At 41.3% G+C, this 11,484-nt stretch overlaps 1 protein-coding gene across 1 annotated transcript in view; it reads right to left on the reverse strand.

The window, feature by feature from the left end:
- The window catches only part of LOC137352825 (probable G-protein coupled receptor 139), a 58,831-nt gene extending 48,753 nt beyond the window's left edge, over positions 1-10,078 (reverse strand). Inside the window, exon 1 of the mRNA XM_068018680.1 lies at positions 10,066-10,078. Within this exon, the coding sequence (XP_067874781.1) occupies positions 10,066-10,078 (13 nt within the window). The remainder of the gene's footprint in view (positions 1-10,065) is intronic.
- Positions 10,079-11,484: the final 1,406 nt, after the last annotated feature.

Genomic DNA, 11,484 nt, shown 5'->3' on the forward strand with positions numbered 1-11,484 from the left:
AACAAAACTAAAATAAAATAACAAAATTAATAATAATTTTTTTAAAAACTAAACATAAAAAGGGGGGGGGCTTCATGTTCTGAAATTATTGAACTCGATGTTCAGTCTGGCAGACTGTAGAGTGCCTAATCGATAAATGAGATGCTGTTCCTCGAGTTTGCGTTGATGTTCACTGGAACACTGCAACAATTCCAGAACAGAGATGTGAGCATGAGAGCAGGGGCAAGGGTGGTGGTGGTGTTGAAATGGCCAGCAACCAGAAGCTCGGGGTCATGCTTATGGACTGACAGAGGTGTTCAACAAAGTGGTCACCCAATCCGTGCTTGCTCTCCCCAAAGTAGAGGAGTCTATCTGTTTATCATCTTTCCATCTGAAACAGCATGCATTTGCCACGTCCCCGTGTTTTCTATCCATAAAGGTTAAACTTCAAGTGCATTTATAAGTACTTTGGAAATGTGATAAGACGTTCTGCCTGTTAGGGATAGAGTACCAGACCCTACCAACCTGTAGGCAAAATTACTCTCCGCTCGCCCCACCCATATCCTTCGACCAATTTAGTTTAGTCTAGAGATACAGAACTGAAACAGGCCCTTCGGCCCACCGAGTCTGTGCCGACCATCAGCCACCCATTTATACTAATCCTACACTAATCCCATATTCCTACCACATCCTCACCTGTCCCTATATTTCCCTACCACCTACCTACACTAGGGGCAATTTATAATGGCAAATTAACCTATCAACTTGCAAGTCTTTGGCATGTGGGAAGAAACCGGAGCACCCAGAGGAAACCCACGTAGACACAGGGATAACTTGCAAACTCCACACAGGCAGTACCCAGAATTGAACGCGGGCCGCTGGAGCTGTGAGGCTGCGGTGCTAACCACTGCGCCACTGTGCCGCCCCAAATTGGTTTAATTCCACGAGCCCTGCTTATTTACTTCTGTGCTGAGGATGCACTACCTTCATATACAATCTACTAAAGTAGCTCTTGACATTATACACATCAATTTAAACTCCTCTCAGTCTTCCCTGTTCTAAAATAATGCAAAGTCAGCGTATCAAATCTTTCCTCTTTGCTCAAGTTCTGCATTCTTGGCAACATCCTCATAAATCTCCTCTGTACCCTCTCTAATGCAATGACATCCTTCCAACAGTGCAGTGAACAGAATTGTGTGCTGTCCTCTATCTGTTTTACATGGTTTAATTAGGGCATTCTGCTCTTTTATTCAAAGCCATGGTTAACAAAGGAAGCTTATCTAACAGTCCTGCTACCTTCAGGATCCGTGGCAATTTACTCTAAGGCCTGAATGTTAGTTCACACTTCTCTGGATTAAATTCCATTTGCTACTCGTATCCTCACTTGACTAGTCCATTGTCCTCTCCCTGAAGTCTACAACTGTCTTCCACAGTATCAAATAGACGGTACATTTCTGCAGCATCTGTAAATTTCTTAATCATACACTCTACATTTCAGTCTAACTCGTTCAAATATACCACACACAGCAGGGGACAAAACACTGAGCACTGCCACGCCCCAGTGGAAACAGCCTTCCAGTCAAAACACAATCGACCATTAATCTTTCCTTCCCTTTGGTCCATAATAGGCCCTATCCTTTTCTTATTTATTATCGTTATACCTTAGAAAGCCTAGAAGAATATAGAAAGCGCACGGGTGAAGTAAAAAAGGAAATAAGGAAAACAAAGTGAGAACATGAAAAATATCGGCAGGGAAAATCAAGAAAAACCCAAATATGATTTATAATTATATTAAGAGCAAGAGGATAACTAAGGAAAGGGTAGGGCAGCTCTATCAGAGATATATAAGGGAACTTATAAGTGGATGCAGAAGATGTGGGCAGCGTTCTTAATGAATACTTTGTCTCTGTCTTCACAAAGGTGAGAGATGATGCAGACATTGTCGTTAAAGAGAAGTAGTGTGAAATATTCGGTATGATAAGCATGAGAGAGAAAGTACCAAAGAGTCTGACAGTCTTAAGAGTGGATAATTCACCAGGATAGGATGGATTGTAAACCAGGCTGTTAAATAAAGCGGGGAGAAAATAACGGATGCTTTGAGGATCATTTCAAATTCTCACTAGATGTAGGAGAGATACCAGAGGATTGGATATCTTTAAACAATGTACAGTTGTTTAAAACGGGTGCGAGCGATAGCCTAAATAAACATAAGCCATTCAGTCTGCCCTCGGAGGTGGACAAATTGTTTGAATCAGTTCTGAAGAATAGGGCAAACTCTCACTTAGAAAGGCACGAATTAATCAGGGATGGTCAGCATGGATTTGTTAAGGGAAGGCCGTGACTTACTAACAATTGAAATTTTCGAGTAAGCAACAAGGAGGATTGATGAGGGTAGTGAAGTTGATGCTGTCAACAAGCTTTTTTGTAAGGCATAGTACAAGGTCCCACATGGAAGACTGGTCAGCAAAGTAAAAGCCCATGTGATGCAGGGGTATTTGGGAGCTGCATCCAAAATTGGCTTACTGGCAGGAAACAAAGGGCAATGCTCGATGGAGGTTTTCGTGAATGGAAGGTGGTTTTCAGTGGCGTTCCACAGGACTGAGTGCTGTGTCCCTGGCTGTTTGTGGCATATGTTAATGATGTGGGCTTAAATGTGGGAGGCATAATGTGGAAATTTACAGAGGATACATAAATTGGCCGTGTGTGTGTAGTTGATAGTGAAGAGGGTAGCTGTAGACTCCAGAATGATATCAATTTGTTTGGCTGAGTGGGCAGAAAAGTGGCAAATGGAATTTAATCGGAGAAATGTGAGGTAATGAATTTGGGGAGGGCAAGCAAAGCAAGGGAATACACAATAAGCACGCAGGAGGATATTGAGAGGGGTAGAGGAAGGAAGAGACCTTGGACCACATGTCCACAGGCCCCTGAACGTGACAAAACAGATAAAGAAAGTGGTGAAGAATAGTGTTTAGAATGCTTTCCTCTTGGCCGAGGTATAGAATACAAAAGCAGGGATGTAATGCTTGAACTGTATAAAATGCTAGTTAGGTCACAGCTGGAGTACTGTGTAGAGTTTTGGTCACCACATTACAGGAAGTATGTAATTGTTCTGGAGAGAGTGCAGAGGAGATTTGCAAAAGCATTGCCAGGGCTTGAAAAAATTGCAGCTGTGAGAAAAGATTGGATAGGCTTCGATTGTTTTCCTTAGAACAGAGGAGGCTGAGGAGTGACTTCATTGAAGTGTACAAAATTATGAGGAGCCGAGATAGAGTAGGACCTGTTTCCCCTTGCAGAATTAGCAAGGGGCACAGTGTTAAAGTGATTGGTAGAATGATTATAGGGGACATGTGGATAAAATGTTTATCCCAGAGGGTGGTGGGTGTCTGAAATTCACTGATCAGATTGGTGGTGGAGGCAGGAACGTTAAATTCATTTAAAATTACATGAATCTGCTCCTGAAGTGCTGGAACAAGCAAGGCTACGGGCCAGGTGCTGGAAGGTGGTATTCGATTCTGCGACTAGAATTTTTTCTCCAGCCAGCGCAGATACAGTGGGCTGAATAGCCTCTTTCTGTGCCATAACTGTTTTATGGTTCTATGGTTCTATCTTGCACTTTGTGTATTTGTAAAATATCTTTGGATTTTCCTCGATTATACTAGCAATATTTATTTCATGTCCTCTCTTTGCTTTCCTAATTCCTTTTGCATTTCATCCCTGCAGTTTTTATATTCTTCTAGATTTTCTATAGTATTGAACTCTCGGTACCTGTCATCAGTTTCTCCTTTTGCCTTTTCCTACCTTGTATGCTGCTTTGCATCAGACAGGCACTATATGTGGAAGCCCTTTTTAATGGGATCCTATATGTTCTGATCTCTCACGATCTCCTCCTTCAATGTCTTCCGCTGCTACTTCCCTGAATTGACTTCAAATAGCTGTTTCAAATCCACTTCTGCTGAATCACATAATAACAGGCTTACCCACTTACAAAATTTTAATTCTGGCTGGTATTTGTGCTTTTCTGTAACAATGTTAAAGCTAACTAAATTATGATCGCTACCGCCAAATCGCTCTCCCGTTGATACCACTCCCACATGCCCAGCGTCATTCCCTTGAATTATGAACGCTATCGCCAAAATGCTCTTCCACTGTAATGCGTTCCACACGCTCAATTTCATCCACTAAAAACAATTCCAGAACTGTCCCTTCTCTTTATAGGGTTTCTTCGTAATGGCGAAAAGAAGTTTTCATAAATGCATTCTAAGAACTCTGCGCATTCTATATTTCTACACTGAATCTGTCTTTAGCTAATACCAGGTTAGTTGCCATTTCATAGTTACACTACTCTTTTGTTTATGCCTTTCTCAGAACTTTGTGTACAGACTTAGAATGAGAAGGTGAAAAATGACACTCCAAAAGCAAGAAAAGGAAAAAACTGTGATGTAAAAGCAAAGGATTTATATAATGGTGTTACCTGTGGGGCAAAGATATTCTTTTCTCGATAAGTATAATCCATATTGTTTATGCATGTTTTGCTTGCATAAAGTTATATCGTGTTCTAAAATGAATGCCCCCTTTTGTGTAAAGATGTTCCCCATTTCATAAGTGTATTTCGTGTTATGTGCCCTTTAGTACACAGGTGTACTTTGCTACTTAAATCTGACCGTTGCTGTGTAAAGGTATTACTTCCAGTGTGTAAAAATCTTGATGTTTAACGAAGTTCCCTGTTTGGTAAAAAAAAAATCTATTTTGTAACTTTGTTTGCTCTTGTTTAGAAGTGATTCCTTTTGTGTAAAGCCGTTCTCGTGTTCTTCATAAATCCTCTCTGCCGTGTAAAAGTGTTCCATGCTGGTTACTGCTATCCCCTCAGGATGCTGTTTCTTTTTAAATATTTGTTTATGTGTTGTGGGCATCGCTGAAAATGCCAACATTTGTTCAGTGTCTCTAATTTACTGGGTGAGCCACCTTCTTGAACAGCTTCACTTTTGGGTTGTTGGTTCACCCACAGTGCTTTTAGGGATCGAGTTTCAGAATTTTGATCCAGTGACAGTGAAGAAACAGCACTGCATTTCCAAATCACGACGGTGAATGACTCAAAGGGGAACTTGCATAAGGTGTTCCCTTGCATTTACTACCGTTATTCCTCTAGGTGGCAGATGCTTTAGAATGTGCTGTCGAAGAAACCTTTGCGAATTGCCGCAGTGCATGTTGTCGATCAACACACTGCTGTCATCATGCGCTGGTGCTGGAGCGGGTGGATGTTAAAGGTGGTTTCTGAAGGACAAATAAAACGGGCCCCTTTGTCCTGGATGTTGTCGATCTTCTTGAACGCTCTTGGACCTGTGCTCGTTCAGGCAAGTGGTGAGTATTCTATAACACTCTTGACTTGTGCTTTGGAAATGATAGAATTGGAGATTCATGGGGTGAGTTACTCGTTGCAGCCTCTGACTGGCTTTTGTAGCCACAGTATTTCTGTGGCAGTACCAGTTAATGTCGAATCAGTACTAAACCCCTCCCCCCCCCCCGCATTCCCCCAGGATGTTAATGGTATGGTTTTCAGTGATGGTAATTAGGTTAAATGTCAAGGTGAGAGGTTTTAATTGTCTCCTGTTCAAGAGGGTCATTGCCTGACACTTGCCTGCTGCAAATTTAACTTTCCGCTTATCAGCCACAGCTGAATGTTGTCCAGGTCATACAGACATAACCATTAAGTTGAGGTTATTGGCCTCTAACAATACGAACCATCATCATTTGCCCAAGGCATGGCTTTCACCAGTCGAGAGTTTATCCTGTTTCACATGGACTTCAGTTTTACTGGGTTTCGTTTATACCAGTCTTGGTGAAATGCTGCCTCGTTGCTTCTCACATCAACGCAGGAATGCAGATCGTTTGCCCATGTTTGGACGAAGGCTGTCATGAGGTTGAACACGAGTGGTCTCAGGAACCCAAAGTGAGCATCAGTGTGCAGGTTATTGGTGATTACGTTCTGCTTGAGAGCACTGTCGATGACACCTTCCATCACTTTGCTGATGATTAAGAGTAGACTTGGGGTGAACATTAATTGATTTGTATTTTCCTCCTTTTTCAACTGGAGCAACGGCTGAGCAATTTTCCAAATTTCTGGGAGATGCCAGCGTTGTTGCTGTACTGGAACAGCTTAACTGTGGTCACCAATAGTTCTGGAGCTCAAGTCTTTTGTACTTCCGCCGGGATATGATCAGAACCCATAGCCTTGTTGTGTACAGTGTGCTCAGGGATTTTTTTGGGATCACCTGATGTGAATCAAATTGGTTGAACACTGGCGTCTGTGATTTTGGACACCTCAGGAGGAGGCTGAGTGCAATCATCCACGAGACATTTCCGGATAAAGATGGTTGCATCTCTTCAGCCTTGTCTTTTGCATTCATTTATTTGCTCATGTCCGTCATCAATGAGGAATGGGATATTTGCAGATCCTCCTCTTTTTTTTTATCTCTCCAGCACTATTCATGACAGCGATATTTTCCACTGGATTTGTTTTCACTTAGCTCTGTATATAGCATGTTGATCCCACAGTTTAGCATTTTTGTAGCCCTGTGCTGTGCGATCAAGAGTTTTTCTCAAGCCTGCTGCGAATGCTGGCATGCTCTTCTACATTTCTGTGGATGTGGGTAATGAAACGCTCTCTTTGGGTTTCGGTAATTGACAATAAAAAAAACTTTAAAATAAATCTCCTGCACATCAGCCCCGGAAAAGCTACAGACTTGCATTTAAACCGACTCTGGCGGGACCTTTCACAAGCTGTCACTGTTCCGTTCCCAACTGTGTTTATCACTGCTCTCCACGATCTGCAATCTACTGGCTGAGAGGGTGGTGGCGGCAGATTCAATCGTGGTTTTGAAGAAGAAATTGGATAGGTTCTTGAACAGAAATGCATATGGAGAAGTGGAGGAGAATGGGACAACCTACAATGCTCTGACAGAGAGGCAGCGTGGCCAGTACTGGCCGAGTAACCTTCTTCTGCCCTCAACCATTCTACGATTTTATTACTGCTGAAGTGTATCTGCATTGTAGTGGATCTCTGTTGTTGATTTTGAATTGGTTTCTTAAATGTAAAAGACAGTTCCTAGAATTGAAGCTCTATTTAAACATTATTTCAGTCCTTTTTTTAAAATTGCAATTTGTCTTCACTTTATATAATGGGGTGACATATTTGTTTTATCGGATTACAGTTGATTAGTACTATTTCGTGCAATATATTACTTTTAGTTGCGTTCTTTCCTACATTGCAGCAGTGACTACATTTGCAAAGTACCCAATTGACTTTAAAGTGCTAAGATAATGAGACAGGAATAGTTAAATAGAACTGCATAGAGAGACTAAACCTAAAAAAAAAAGAAAGATTCCACTCACAATCATCAATTGGAACATTTATCTGTCGTTTTGTTCTCCATTCACGTGTTTCATCTGCTGACTTAGTATAATATCCTCTAGTTTGCTAATAATGCATTGTTAAGGAGATTGCAGCAGATGTAGTGGGTTGGTGGTTGCTGAAATATATTTGTTGGTAGAGCTCAGTTACCTGAAGGGATCTATTTAAATGAACTAAAAAGATGACGTCTATGAAATCTGCAACATCGACAGATCCTTCAGCATTACACGAAAGTGGCCTTGAAGCTATTCGTCACTATCTTTCAGTCCAGAACCTTTCTCGTTTATGAATTCCACAATTCGGCTACAAAATTTTAGTGTGATTGGCAACAAGAAGAAGAAGTTCCAGTTATGTGGAAATTGTGAGCAGGAGGGCAATCAAACAGAAATTAGCGCAGAGCCCTCGAAGGACATAAGAACATATTAGAATAAATGACAAAATTCTTGGTCAATAAGTATGTTTAAAGTAGTGGATTAAGTTAGTACAAAGAGATGGCGAGGCACAAACTTTCTGACGGTATTTTTATGGATCAGAACTTGGGCGAATGAAAGCACAACCCCCATGGCAGAGCGAAGGGAAATAGATACTGGAGAAAGGTTGGAGGGACTCAGAGTTCCTGAAGTTTTCTGGTAAAAGGGGCCATTTCAAGAATGTGGAGTGGCGTGACCATGCAGAAATTTCAAAACAAACATAATGTGCTTAAAGTGACAGTACTGATGAACAGGGAGACCATATAGATCTGCGAGCAGCGGGCCATGTGGGAGAGGGTGTTGGCATGGTTTGGAAATAGGCAACAGTGTTTTGGATGCATTGTTGTGCATTATCATTATCTTTTCACCTAATCCAACTCTCCAATTAGATGTAAATTAGTTTAGAGGGAACGTCCCACAGTGTTTCAATTCAGTGTTTGTTGTCCTTCAGCTTGTACGCTTTACCATTGGTAGAGGTATCGAACATATCGAATATATGAAGGATATAGTTGGAGGAAATCAATTCATATTAGGACAGTGACTTCCAATTCTCTGCAGTGTGACAACTGCTGATGTGCTTTCTGAAATTTGATTCGCTTCTCCCTAATATGTAACAATGGAGCGAACACAAGGAGTCATCAATTTTACATCCCATTGCTCCTTCGGGGATACGGTTGAAATGAGCAAATCCCTTTGACCAACTATTTTTAATGCGCCTTTGAACTGAACTCAATCCTACCCAGGCTAGGTCATCACAGAATTAAGTGTACAGGGGAACTAATGCGGTGTGCTGGAACTCTTCCCTTCTAGCTTTGTGAGAATATATTTTGGCTAGCTCAAACAAATTGATAGTTAACTTGCCAATTCATATAAATGTTATCTTTATTCAAGAAAATTCTCGAGCCAGTCCTGCATTTCGCTGCGACCGCACTCAGGTGTACTTTCATTTCTGTTGCAACAAAGTACCTCTGTACACCTAGATGTTCTTGCTATTTCGAGAAGCTACAATTTTTCCAATGACGCAACACTTCTTTTTTCCTAATTGCAACCTGTTTACAATGGTACAACATAATTATTTTGCTGGTGTTGCTCAATAAAAGGCATATCCAGAATTAAGTGATTAACTCATACAATCATGACAAAGTCAACGAGGGTAAAATTCAAATAATTCTTATTCAACGTAAACAAACTCAATGTCGGATTCAGGTTAAGTATGCCCGTGTACATTCCAAGGCTAGACATTCGTGTAACTAAATTTCTGGCAGTTTCAGATGTCTTTAATTGGTTGGAACACAGAACTGACAACAACTTTGATGCACCTAGCGTCTCACTAAATGAACCCACTAGAATGCTGCTCTGGGTAACTAAGAAATACATGTATCAATATAATATGAAGCACTCTTCTGAAACTTGGCTGAGACACTTTGTTGTAGCAGTTTAGCGAGCTATGCCTGATGTTTGCGTGCTTGATGCTGATACTGAGTGCTTGAGTGTGAAATGGTCAATTCCTATCTATGATGAAAGCAAAAATGTTGCCGATAGAAAATGATTTATCATGATCCTGTGGGTACAGCGTGCAGCCCAGCCCCATCATCCAGTGCATAATAGCTTGATATGATTGACGTTGAAATGCTCCAATCTCAATTTATTCAACGTTCTACAAAACGTAGAGCTCGGCTCCACCCAACCTCTGTTTCCATTGTAGCTACTTCCTGGTTCCTCCTACTTTATGGTGGAGCAAGTGACTCAGTCGCTATTCCTTACATTTCTTATGTCTCAAATTAGCTCTTACTATAACATGGGCAAAGGCGCTTTGTTGCTGCTAATTGGTGAGTCGTGAAACAATTTCTTACCAAAAGTACAGGGTTCCCAGACTTTGGTAAAGCTCAATGGGAAGAGGTAAGAGAGAAGTTGGGACTGAGACTGGCTGCTTTCGATCGCCAGTGCTCATTTATAAAATGACTCCTTGTTTGGTCTGCAGCACACTAAATTGGAAAGCTATCAGAGTGTTTTCTTGACTCTGCAGGATTCACGATGAGGATTGGATCTGTTATAGTTTTCGATAAAGTGTATTGCGTTGAGGCTGAGTGAAAAGAAGATCTGGGCCCCGGAAGTGCAGAAGGTTTTAGTTTAGGCAGGCATCAAGATCGGCGCAGGCTTGGAGGGCCGAATGGCCTTTTCCTGTGCTGTACTGTTCTTTGTTCTTACCTCCTGGCCCCATTGTAATGTGTTGTTCAATGGATGTCCGCTAAGGGCGTTATCTGGGTCTTTGTTGGTACGTTCTGCAGTCATTTTGAAGGCACAATTGAGCACGTGTGGGGACGCAAACAAGTAATCGGGTATTGTTCATCCATGACGTGTTGCACCTGATAGTCAGTTTACCAAGATTTCTCATGAATAATTCAGGAAATATTAAGATCCATGAATTGATTTTAACTCTGCTTTCCCGATCGGTCTATTGTGCTGGTCACATATCAGTGGCTGGAGACTACAACCTTTTGAGAAGCACAGTTCTGCAGTTGCCTGCTGTGTTCAGTAGATAGCTCTAATGTGCATTGTTCTCATTACAATTCCAAACACTAATGTATCAATCTATTTTACAATGGAGTTCTGATGGTTGCATTGCAATTCAGTTTCATGGTGATGCCGAATGTGCAGGTCTGCGAAGATGCTTTCTGTATATATGCTCTCCATCTCATTGTTTTCTTTTGTCCTTCAGTGATTGTTTCACTCAGCAAGGAAATGGGCATTCGGCCTATTTTCTACAATAGTTCACGCTGTTCTGTGTTATCAGGACTAAAAGCTCCTTTTTGTACATGATTTTGAACATTGTATTTGTCAACAGACTTCAAGCTTAATAAATTCATACAGGAGCAGTGGGGATTCCAAAACATATGAACATAAACTTAAACTGCACCTAGGGCACAAACGTCCGTTGAAAAAACGGCAATTCAGCCAATGCGGCACACCCTCAGGGCCATGATTGGTGTTTTATGGGATTAAAGAGTGCGAATTGAACCAAAATGAGCTAGAATTCCACCAACCAACAACACGGGGACATCTTCATGCAAAATGCACAGAAAAAGTATGCATATTGCTCTTCTAAATATGTTGATCTTCGTGTAGCTAAATCATATTTTCTTCTTTTAGTGTCTTTAGTGACGCAGCAGAGCGTTTCTCAAGGTTAGTATCGAGGTCATATCCTTAGAATAATGTAATTGAACAGCAAGGTGCTATACTGCAAATCTATTGTCTTTACTTAAATGTAAATGAAGCTGATTGGAGTTACTAATCTTCTTGCAGAATTGTACATGGTCCCCCCTCAAAATTCTATTTCCCAAGCTACCGACTCCATCCCTTTCTCTGGTAACTGTTTGAGAGTAAACCAGTCTGCTCACAAGCTCAGAGACATATTTGAAACCAAAATATGCCTCTAGGCACGTATTCACGTTATTGCGAAAACCACCTACTTACACCTTCAAAATCTTTGCCCCTCTGTCAGCTCATTTGCTGCTCAAACCTTCATTCATGCCTTTGTTACCTGTAGTCTTGATAATCCAATGCAATCCTGGCTGATCTCCCACATTCTACCTACCGTAAACTTGAGGTGATTCAAAAATATGCTGC

Source organism: Heterodontus francisci, chromosome 39 (genome assembly GCF_036365525.1).
Source record: "Heterodontus francisci isolate sHetFra1 chromosome 39, sHetFra1.hap1, whole genome shotgun sequence".
In the NCBI taxonomy this organism is placed as follows: Eukaryota; Metazoa; Chordata; class Chondrichthyes; order Heterodontiformes; family Heterodontidae; genus Heterodontus; species Heterodontus francisci.